This window comes from Numenius arquata, chromosome 12 (assembly GCF_964106895.1).
Source record: "Numenius arquata chromosome 12, bNumArq3.hap1.1, whole genome shotgun sequence".
NCBI lineage: Eukaryota > Metazoa > Chordata > Aves > Charadriiformes > Scolopacidae > Numenius > Numenius arquata.
Window position 1 is genome coordinate 13,066,458 of NC_133587.1, and position 11,518 is coordinate 13,077,975.

At 56.7% G+C, this 11,518-nt stretch overlaps 1 protein-coding gene across 1 annotated transcript; it reads left to right on the forward strand.

Moving 5' to 3' along the window:
* The first annotated feature begins 5,695 nt into the window (after positions 1 to 5,695).
* Positions 5,696 to 8,238, forward strand: SLC32A1 (solute carrier family 32 member 1). Its single transcript, XM_074157506.1, has 2 exons — positions 5,696 to 6,073; positions 7,051 to 8,238. Exons 1-2 carry the CDS (start codon positions 5,696 to 5,698, stop codon positions 8,236 to 8,238), a joined length of 1,566 nt encoding a protein of 521 aa, XP_074013607.1.
* Positions 8,239 to 11,518: the final 3,280 nt, after the last annotated feature.

The following is an 11,518-nucleotide window of genomic DNA, read 5'->3' on the forward strand; positions in this document are numbered from 1 at the left end:
TTATTGGAAGCGTATTTGAAAACACGCCATGGTCAAACTGCAAATGAATTTCTAGTTTATAGATGATAATGGTTTATCAGGCTCTTCCTTTCTGGGAAATGGAAATCACAGACATTCACGTACAAACTGTCTCCCAAATTACAGATCAGAAGTCAGCTATTTCAGGAATAGTGAGGTTAAATCCAGAAGCCTTTATTTAGTTTTCACGTATTCTTCAGGTAAATTTTCTGACTGCAACACACGTTAATCTAAAATTATGGTATTCTCAGCCCTTTATAAGATCTGTCTTTGTTTTATGTCTCTATAATTTAGGCAGCCATTTTGTGTTCAGTGAAAAAAAAAAAAAAGAAATAGAGAGGGGACATCCATTGCGGGCTTTCTCCTGGAGACTTTGCTTTTGGATTTTACTCCATTGTGGTAACCTTACTGCAAAGTGTCTGTTATTCTGGCGACGGCTGTCTTTGTCTCGAACACCACACTGTGCCTGAATTCAGCCCCAACATCCAGAGCACAAACCGAACAGCAGCTTGTGTGAGAACCGCTTCTATATCCAGTGTTTTCAGTTTTTACCCTTAATGCTGACAGCAAGCTCTAACCATGGGCAAGAAGAAGGTGTAAGCAAGGGCAGGGATGTTTGCTATGCTATGCGGGGGTGCTTTCTCGGGGTGTTTCCAGCTGCCCTTCCTCCCCTCCCAAACCTCCTCGCCCTGCACCACGGACTGACACCGCTGCCTTTTCCTTCCCACCCCTCCCCAAACTCCCAGAGCTATTAACTAGGTCAGGGGAGCTGGTCCCAATCCAGCAGTTTAGCTAATTGCCTTTTTATAGTATATTGTGCAACTCTTTATTATCCTGTCAGCGTTCCCCTGTGCGGTGCCGGAGGGGGGGACGGGGAGGCAGAGCTGGGATGAAGCTCGCTGCTGCGCAGCCACTCGTGGCCGGGAGCGGAGGATGAGCTTGTGCATCTCTGATGCTGCAGGGATGGTCACAACCTGGGCCATAAACCCAGGAGGTGCTTTTAGCAACGGCTGGGGGCAAGGTGGACCACTTCTTACTCCTGCCATCTCATCTCTAGGTACACACAGACATGTCCGGGGGGGGGGGTGGGGGGTGGCTGCTTCTCCAAGAGCGAGCGTCTGGGCTGAGATGCGTTAGGTCTGCTCTGGGCAGGCTGGTCCTTGGGCAGATGTGGCTAAGGAAGCTTCTTAGCTGGTCAGGCAGAAGGTGCGCCCTCCAGCCTTCCTCTCTCCGCAGCTGGCAGCTCTGCTGATGATGCCCAGCAGCAGGTTTTTAGTGGTGTGGGGAGATATTGTGGCATAAGCAAGGAGGCTGCGCAGGAATCAGGGGGATACACACCTGCATTCAGACACCCACGCTTTTGGTGAGTATTACAGAGGAAGATGAAGCTGAGCATTGCAGGAATTGCAAGTCCCCTCTTTCATACGGACACAATTTGTGGGACAGTGTGTTTGAGGCTGTTCACAGCCCACTGAAGCCCGTGAGGATAAAATCCTTTGGGGTTTGGGAGCCTGACTGTGCAGTGATGCTCGTCCCACTCCCAAATAATCGCACCTTCATGCCACTGCATTCTGCCGCCCAGCAGCCTGGAGAGGGGCTGCGGTGAGGGCTGTGGAAAGAAAACCCACCCGGGGTTGACCTTTCCTGCCTTCCTTAAATGATTTTTGAGCATGAATAGCTCTTTTCCCTCACTTTATTAATCAGAAGACCCAACAACAATCCCCCTGCCCCGAGCCTGCTCAACAGAGATAAGGCAGAGTCGCTCCTCTGGCTGGATCTGCCTGTGCCTGGGGAGGATGGGGGGGGTCTGGGAGAGCTATTCCCCGCAGGAGTAAGTCTGCACCCCCCGAGCCCTGCCAGGGCTGCCCGGGGGGGGCACACGAGACCCTCAGCCCACCCCAGGGAGCGGCTGCAGAGAAAGCAGTTAGTGCCAGGAACCCCCAGCGTCAACCCCGGGCAGAGGGGAGGGCTCCGGCTCGATTGCAGGCGCTCTCTCTCCTTTTAGCTTCAGCTGAAATGATTTGCAGCTCAAACGCCCCCCCGAGAGCCGCTAACCTTTGGATAAGGTTTGGCACCGTTATCCTGTTTGGGTTAATTAGGAGTTAGGGGGAGCCCAGGAGTGACGCAGCTCCCTCCATCCATCCCTCCAGCATCCCCCTGCTCCCTCCACTCGGGATCTCCGGCGGAGCGGCGCGCTGCGGGCGGCGATGGGGAGAGAAGCAGAGGTAAATGCCCCCCACCCTCCCCTCCATCTCTCCGGGCTTCTCTTTCCTCTCTTTTTCTGCCTCTTTCCTCTGTTCCCCCCGTGTCGCCTCACCTCCTCCCTCCCCCTCCCCCCCCCCCCCGCCTTGTCCCCGTCCCCTCTCTCTCGGTGTGCTTTATCCCCGCTTTTAGACGCCGGTAGAAATTCAAGGGGTCTTTTTTTTTTCTCCCAGCCGCTGCTCCAAAAAGTCTTTTTCTTCCTCCTCTGGAATCGGGACAGGAGGGAGCCGCCGTCCCGGGGGCAGAGGGATTCCCGGGGAGGTGTTTCTGGCCAGGCAGGGTACTGCCGGGGCGGGGGGGGCGGTGGCTCCAAGGTGCCCCCCCCCCACCAGCGGCGGGGGTGGGACGGAGGGTACGGACTCAGCTTCCCAGCGTTAGAACCGGGCTCGGGATTACCGAGAAGCAACCCCGGCACCCCCCACTCCTTCATCTCCAGCATCCCTTGGACCCCCTGCAGCCCCCTGAGCTCCTCAGCATCCCCCCGGCATCCCCGCACTTCCCCTGCATCTCCTGCACCCCCCGTTTCCCGTTCTCCCCGGTGTCCGCCGAGGCTCGGCAGGCAGCCGGTGCTTTGCCAGGGGTGTCAGGATGAAGGGTCCATCGGGCCGGCGGGGACGGGGGGGTCCCACGGCCCACGCAGAGATCCCTACCATCGGGTCACGCCTCTCCGCACCGGACCGGCGAAGCGGGACTTATTTTCAATCTCCCTGTAGTTCGGTGTGTGTGTGTGTGTGTGTGTGTTCGTTGTTGCTGTTTTCGTTTGGTTTCGTGGGGCTTTTAAATTTGGATTGGGTTTTTTTTGTTTTGGTTTGGTTTTTTTTACTGTTTTGGGGTTGTTTTTTTTTTTTAGCTAAGAGGTGTCTTCCGAGCCCGGCACATTCCTGACACGCTGGATGCTCAAGAAGCAGCCGAAAGCCCATCTCCCCCACCCTTGGCTGGGATCCCCTCCCCGGCATCGAGGGGTGCTGGGGGGGGCGGTGGTGGGACACGCATTGGGGCTGCCCGGGGGTTGTGGTTGTGCCCCTCCGGCTCCCAGCCAGAGTAGGGCCGAGGTCTGGGGGTGTCGGGGCAAAGAAGGGGATGTGCCAGGGGGAATTTAGGAAATATTCACGCACCAGAGAGCGATTCGGGTGAATTTTCGTTCCTTCCTCCCTGATGCCCCCTGCAGCCTCCAGAAATAGGTCTCCTTCACGTCTTCTTTCATAATGAACTTGTCTTAGGCTAAATAAAAAAAAAAAAAAAAAAAAAAAATAGAAATCGTTGAATTAACCCCCCGAGGTGTTCATCGTAGCAGTCGTTTTCCAGGACTGGAAAAAGGCGAAAGAGATGCTGCGGCAGCCGAGGGCAGCGGTGATGGCCCAAGCCCCCTGCGTCCTTCCCCGCTTGATTTTAATTTTCCCTGGTTAAATCCCGGCCCGCCAGGCCCCGGGTGCGGGCAGGAGGCTGCTGAACCCGGGGCGAAAGCATGCCCCGCTCGGCTTTCTCGACCTATTTGTGCACTGACATGTAATAATTCCTCCGCAAAGCCAAGGATGCGCCTCGTTTAACCGCTTTCCTCCCCTCGCGGAGGAGCAGTTGCTATAAAAAAGCCCCATTTTTTTTTTTGTGTGTGTGTGGGGGGCATCTGCCGCAGAAGCCACCACAGACCGAGAGACCTTAGGGATAAAACCCTCACCGGGGATGATATTACTTCTATTATTATTATTATTAGACGCATTTCAGCATCTTTGCATCCAATTTCCTTTTGGATACTGGTAGGGAAAAAAAAAACCCAATCAAAAAAACCCCCAAACCAACCAACAACCCCAAACCACAATAATAATAATAAAGAAGGCTATTTAAGGGATTTTCCCTAGGAGCCAAGGCGTGTTTTTTCCCCACCTCTGCTCAGTGCCGCATCCCACCTGCAACCGCAGCCCGAGCGCTCCCTCCCCGCTCCCTCAACAACGATATTAGGAAATAATTTAACGTTGGCTTTTCCGCCCATCTGTAGTAAAAAAATGTCCTTTTTTTTTTTTACCCTTCAAAGCAGCAAACGAAACAGATTCCCCCCCCCCCCCCAAGAAATATATATTTAATTTTTTTTGGTAAAACAACGATTCAAACGATCCCCCCGCAGCAGAAGGGGACGTGCTCTCACACACACCGCCCCAAAATGCCACCGCTCCCCCTGCCACCCTGTAATTGTCTGCCACAGCACAGGACAGGGATTTCTCGTTGTTCGCTCTGTTGGCTGCTTACCTCGGAAATATTTTAAATAAAGAAAAGCTCGTAATGCTTTTTAATTACAAACAAGTGTAAGGGTTTGGAAGCAAAACGAAAATAGCGGTATTTTTTTTGAAGAAGAAGAAAGGAGAATGTCTACATTAGATCATGGGGACCAAGAGGAGAAACGTGCAGCCGAGCATCCCCGCAGGGTGCGGGTGTCCCGCAGCCGCGGGGCGGGACCGGAGCGGTTCCGCGGGGCAGAGGCGCTGCCGCCGGGCTGCCAGCCCCGGCCGGGACCGGGAACCCGTTTCCCTCCGGTTTGGGGACACAGAGACCACAGGAGTCGTTAGAGACCCCGAAACCCTTCTTCCCTGTCCGCGGATTTTCCCGCACACCGCTGCGCTCCGCAGATATGGCAGGAAACGCTGTCCCCAACCTCCGAATGGGGCTTTTGGGGGGGGGGAAGAAAGAAAAAGGAGGGGGTGCGGGGAGAAAAATTCCCTTAAGCACCGGTGGAGAGCCATTTGTCCGCCCCTTCGGTGGGACTGTTTTGTTTCGCCGTGGGGAGGGGGCCGGAGGCTGGGGGGCAGGCTGGGGGGCAGAGTGGGCAGCGCAGGGGCTGCGGAGCCGGGGGGGTCCGCGCTGCGGCGCTGCCGGCGGGGCCCGGCGGGCGTGGGTGGGGCGGGGGGGTGGATGGGGAGGGGGGGGAAGGCTGGGCTTGGCCGGGGAGGCTGGTACCTCCCCCAGAAATGCAGCAATTCTCTCCCCTCTCCCTCTTCTCTCCGCGAGGTGGGCGCACTGCGATGGAGACGCCGAGCGCTCTGCCAGGGGCTTGCGCTGCCCGGCTGCTGACAGCCCCCGGCTGCTGACAGCCCCCCAACTCACCCATCCCCGCCCGAACTCGCCAACCTCCCCCCCGCCCCATCCCGCCGCGGGGAGCGGCGCGGAGCAGCGCGGAGCGGCGCGGAGCGGGCGGCGGGGCCCGCAGCTCCCCGCAGCGGTGTCATGCCCCTGGGCAGCCCGGCGGGGAGCCGCTCGCACTGCGCCGGGACACGGAGGTAGCGGCTCGGAGCAGCTCCCCCCCCGCACCCCCCCGCAGCGGCTACCGACCCTCGGCGGGCGCTGAGCTCCCCTCCGCCGCCCCGCCGCTTGCCCGCCCCGTCGGGTCTCCCCATCGCCGAGCAGCGGAGCCAGCCCAGCAGCCACCATGGCCACCCTCCTCCGCAGCAAGCTTTCCAACGTGGCCACCTCGGTGTCCAACAAATCCCAGGCGAAGATGAGCGGCATGTTCGCCAGGATGGGCTTCCAGGCGGCCACCGACGAGGAGGCGGTGGGGTTCGCCCACTGCGACGACCTGGACATGGAGCATCGGCAGGGGCTGCAGATGGACATCCTCAAGTCGGAGGGCGGGGAGGAGGGCGCCGAGCCCCCCCTGGAAGGGGACATCCACTACCAGCGGGACGGCACCGGCCCCCTGCCGCCCTCCGCCTCCAAGGAGGGGGGCGTCTGCTCGGAGCTCTCCGGGCAGGGCAAGCCCAAGATCACGGCCTGGGAAGCGGGTTGGAATGTCACCAACGCCATCCAGGTACGACCCCGCCGCGCCGCCACCGACGGGCACCGGGGAGCGCCCCCCGCGCCCGACCCCGCGCACGCCTCGCCGGTCCCCCCGGGGTGACCGCAAACCGGGGGGGCGGCGGAGAAGAAAAAAAAAATAAAAGGAGGGGGAGAAAAAGAAAAAATCGGGGAAAGGGAGAGAAAAAAAAGGGGGGGGGGGGGGGAAGGAAAAGGAAAGAATAAATAGGGGAAAGGGAGAGAAAAAAAGGGAGGGGGGAGGAAAAGGAAAGAATAAATAGGGGAAAGATAGAGGAAAAATATAAGGAAAAAGGGGGGGGGGGATTATAAAGAAAAAAAAAAAAGATTAAAAAAAGGAAAGGAAAAACCCCAAACCCGGATCTCTGCTTCGCCCCCCACCCCCGTACGGTGCAGAGCCAGGGAGGGTCGCTGGGCCCCAAGCCCCGTCCTGCTGGTCCCCGGGGGCCGGGCTGGCAGGTGTTGTCCCCCCCCACCTCAGCCGGGCTGCTCCAGCACATGGACTGGGGGTGAGAAGAGACCCTGGGTGGGCTGCACCGAGGTGGGCCCTGGCCAGCCCCTTTGGGGATCCTTGGCTCTTGGGGGTCTTGGTGCACTGAGACGGGCTGGGGACAGAGAGGGCAGAGACTGGGGCAGAGCCCAAGCGCCGAAACCGTCTCGCTTGTTCTGGGTGCTCCGGGGTGAGATTATGCGGGTGTGCGTGAGTGTGCAGGTGTGATTGTGGGGGTCTGATTGTTGGGGGGGAGGGCGGTGGTGTGCTACGTCAGTGAGAAAAGGAGAGGGGTGTAGCCGTGTGCGGCGGTGATTGCGTGGCGTGACTGTGTGACCGATGGCGTGGGTGTGATGGTGTGCGAGCGAGACAGCGAGCAGGCATGTGACTGCGACTGTGCGACTGCGTGTGCCCGGGTATCGGCGCCTGCCCGGTCCCCTCCGCGAGACGAGCAACACGGTTTCCATTTTGTCTCTTTCTAGGGGATGTTTGTTCTGGGCCTGCCCTATGCCATCCTTCATGGTGGATACCTAGGACTCTTTTTAATAATTTTCGCTGCAGTGGTTTGCTGCTACACTGGGAAAATCCTTATTGCCTGTCTTTACGAAGAGAATGAGGATGGGGAGATAGTCAGGGTGAGAGACTCCTACGTGGACATAGCGAACGCGTGCTGTGCGCCTCGCTTCCCTACACTCGGAGGCAGAATTGTGAACGTGGCTCAGATCATTGAACTGGTCATGACCTGCATTCTCTATGTGGTGGTCAGTGGGAACCTGATGTACAACAGCTTCCCCAACTTGCCCGTCTCCCAGAAGTCGTGGTCCATCATTGCCACGGCAGTGCTCCTGCCTTGTGCGTTCTTGAAGAACCTCAAGGCAGTCTCCAAGTTCAGCTTGCTCTGCACGTTAGCCCATTTTGTGATCAACATCTTGGTGATCGCCTACTGCCTCTCCAGGGCACGCGACTGGGCCTGGGACAAAGTCAAGTTTTACATTGATGTGAAGAAGTTTCCCATCTCCATTGGCATCATTGTCTTCAGCTACACCTCTCAGATCTTTCTGCCTTCCTTGGAGGGGAACATGCAGAACCCCAAGGAGTTTCATTGCATGATGAATTGGACTCACATAGCAGCTTGCATCCTTAAGGGACTCTTTGCCTTGGTGGCCTATCTGACCTGGGCTGATGAGACCAAGGAAGTCATTACAGACAACTTGCCATCCACCATTAGGGCAGTAGTCAACATTTTCTTGGTGGCCAAAGCCTTGCTCTCGTACCCCCTGCCGTTCTTTGCGGCTGTGGAAGTCCTGGAGCGGTCCCTTTTCCAAGATGGAAACAGGGCATTCTTCCCCAACTGCTATGGGGGTGATGGGCGGCTCAAATCCTGGGGACTCACCCTCAGATGTGCCCTGGTAGTTTTCACCCTGCTCATGGCTATCTATGTCCCGCATTTTGCCCTCTTGATGGGTCTTACTGGGAGCCTCACAGGCGCAGGACTCTGTTTCCTGCTCCCCAGTCTTTTCCACCTCAAACTCTTGTGGAGGAAGCTCTTGTGGCACCACGTCTTCTTTGATGTCGCCATCTTCGTTATAGGTGGTATCTGCAGCGTCTCTGGGTTCATCCACTCTTTAGAAGGCCTCATAGAGGCCTTCAGAACCAACGCTGAAGACTAAGGAGGGGCCAGAGTCGGTTGCAGTAGGAGAATCGCATCGAACATCCGCATAACCAAATAATTCTGCATCCCTTTAATGGAAAGAGTCATTATTTTCGTTACGTGCATCCAACAAATTCTATGTCATAGAATCTGCAAATTAAAGGAAATAAGAAGAGATGAAAGCGTTCGCCCTGGTGTCTTTTTAAATAAGCTAAGAGTCAAATATATTTTTTTGTTATTTAGAATTTTTTGAAGGAAATTATCCAGTGCCCCACCCTTATCTCCTCACTTGTTTCCTGAAGCTTGGCCCCCCGCGAATGACCTGTTGGGAAACAGTCGCAGTTTTCAATACTCCTTACAGATATGCAATTCAGCGTTTCAGGTGCTGAAACACGGGTGCCGATCCCATGGGATTGGGTCTACTGCGCTCACAAGCGGAAGCAGACCAGCTGTGGGTGCTGGGAGCAGGGACCTTCTTCATTTTTAACACTGTGTGAGATGGATGTAGGCGAGACCTAGGTTGTACGACCAGCCCAACAAGTCCAAGCAAGCGGCTGATGACCAGCCGTGCCAGTTACCTGCAATGTTTACACCGTAGTCACATAGATGTCAGGGCTGCTTAATTCTTCCATTTGAATTCCCACCGAGGAACGGCGCTTCCCATCGATTACAATATTTTTGCCTCTGGTTGAATTTGCAGACCTGGAGTCCGCTTCTCGGTGACTTTGTTTTTTTGTTTGGTTTTTTTTTTTTGTTTAGTTTTGTTTTGTTTTAACACTCGTTACTTCTAAATGATGAAAAGTTTAAAAATAATAATAATAATAAACAAAAAATATATTGTTGGATTTGATGTCATTCAGGATACGGGAACAAAACTACGACACAATTCATTCTGTGCAATCTACCAGATCCGTGGAGCTGTTTCCAATGTACGTGTGGTGTCATTGTGGTAAATAAGATGAAAAAAAAAATAATGTATATCAGAAAAAAAAAATCTATCTTTAACATATAATGTGGTACATAAATATATCGAACAATAAAGAGAAAACATAGTCGACGAGGCTGGCTTGGTTTGTCGGGGCGGGGGGGGGCTTGGAGGAGATGGGTAGGGGCAGAGGGAGGTTCTTGTGAAAGAGGAGGGGGGGGAAAACCCTTAAAAAATAAACAAATGAAGTGGAGAGGAGGGGAAAATAAACGAAATAACAGGCTGGGGGTACCCCCTTGGCTTGAATCAAACTCATTCCACCCTCCCCACAGGTGCGGAGCGTGGGGCTGATCCCCGCAGCGGGGGCGGTCGCCCCCGCTGCGGGGATCAGCCCCACGCTCCGCACTTGTGACCGAAAACACTTCGATTTACACCGATTTTAAAGCCCCAACAACTAATTCGTTGTCTGCCGGTTGCCACTGCCCAGCGGGAATGGGGATGGAGGGTGGGGGCGCACACGACACCCACCGGCAGCGGTCCCGCAGCCCGGGCACAGCAGAGGACTTCGTGGGCCTTCTCTTATTGCCCCCAAATCGTGTCGGGCCCCCCCCCCCCCCCCCCCCCCATCCTCCTGTTCGGCCCGAGCTGGCGGAGCTGCCCCCGACGGCAACGGGCAGCTCCGCAATGCGGTAGCGGGAAGTGTGTGTGTGTTGGGGGGGGTGTTGGCGCAAGCCGGGGAAAGGGGCTTGCAGGCAGGAGGGGGGGGGTGATGCTTTTTTCCGGAGAAAACAGTATTTTGGGCGCTTTCCCGAGCGGTTTCCGAAAGGAAAGCGCAGGGGAGTTGTGGGGTTTATTCCGTGGGGGGGACAGGGATGTGTCGTGTCGTGGGTGGGTGTGGGGGGGCATCGTGGTGGGGCTCCTGCCTCCCCCTCCCCTCCCTCCCTGCCCGCCCCCTTTTCTGGGGGGATGCAGCTGTGTCCCATCTCCATCCTCATCCTCCTCCCCATCCTCACCACCATCCCTATCCCTATACTCACACCCAGCCCCAACTTCATCCTCATTCCTACCCCCATCCTCACTCCTATCTCTATACTCGCCCCCAGCCCCATCCTCATCCTCATAGGAATGAGATTCCTATTCCTATCCCCATCCTCACCCCCATCCCTATACTCACACCTATCTTCAGCCCCATCCTTATCCTCACCCTTATTCTCATCCCTATCCCCATCCCGGGGCAGGTGACCAGTGATTACCCGCCCCGCCGGTAGACACCGGCAGCCCGATCCGCCACCCCTCCGTACCCTCCCCCGTACCCTCTCGCTCGCAGCCCGGGGCCCCGGCGGCGGCGCAGCGCCCTCGCCCGACGGCGCGGCCCGACCCGACCCGGCCCAGCCCGCGAGCCCCCGCACCTCCCCGCCCGGCCGGTGGAGCTGGGCGAGGAGCTCCTCCTTCATGGCTACCTGCTGCTTTTTCATCTGTCGGCAGCTCCCTGGGTGCTGAGAAGGGACCAGCGTGGGAGGAGATCCAGTCCATGTTCTCCCTGCCCCCGTGCGGGGCTGAGATAACCCGTCGGATCCTGGGAGGGAGCGGGGAGCTGAGGAACCCTGCAAGATCAACACATCTGTGGTTTGCACCCGCTTTGCAGGCGGTGGTTTTAGGGTCCTTTCCCTCTCCGTGTTCCCCATTGGAATGGCAGGAGGTAAACGGAGGCAGCCAGGACGGCTGCCATGCCGCAGCGGCAGCGCAGCTTGCTCCTTGCGGGCAGCTGCCTGTGCGGGGACGCGGGATGCTCACAGACTAACCTGTCCTGTGTCTTTGTGTTTTTCAGGGGCCAAAGGTTCTCTGGTTCAGGGCACATGATGATGGAAACCGTCTAATGAAGCTTTAACTTTGCAGAGGTTTTAAACAGAATTCAGCACTATTTTTTCCCCCTTGTGAACAGAAATGGCTCCTGCTTTGATTTGGGGCTGTAAGATGAGTTGTGCCTTTTTTTGTGACAATGAGGCGAAAGTCAGGACAGCCGAGGGCTCCTTGCCTTCGGGGTGCAGAGCAGGGGAGAGGGAGCGGAGCGTGCCCCCAGCCCCTGCACCTCGAATTCCTTCATCCTACCCAGGCACAGCCCCTCCAAGCCCCTGTTTCTCGGGAAGCGGAGACACTGCCAGGCTGGAGGGACTGTGCCAGGCATTTCTGCCTCCCCCGTGATGCCTGGCAGTAGGCTGCTCAGGGACGACAGGGCATGTCGGCGTCTGGCTGGATGCAGTTTTCAGCCGTGGTAAAGCCAGCGATGATCCGGGGAGCCCCATCGGGCTTTGTCTCGCTGTCAGCTCTGCTCAAGCGCTTCCCTCCGTGTTCCTGCCGGGCACCGACACGCGCT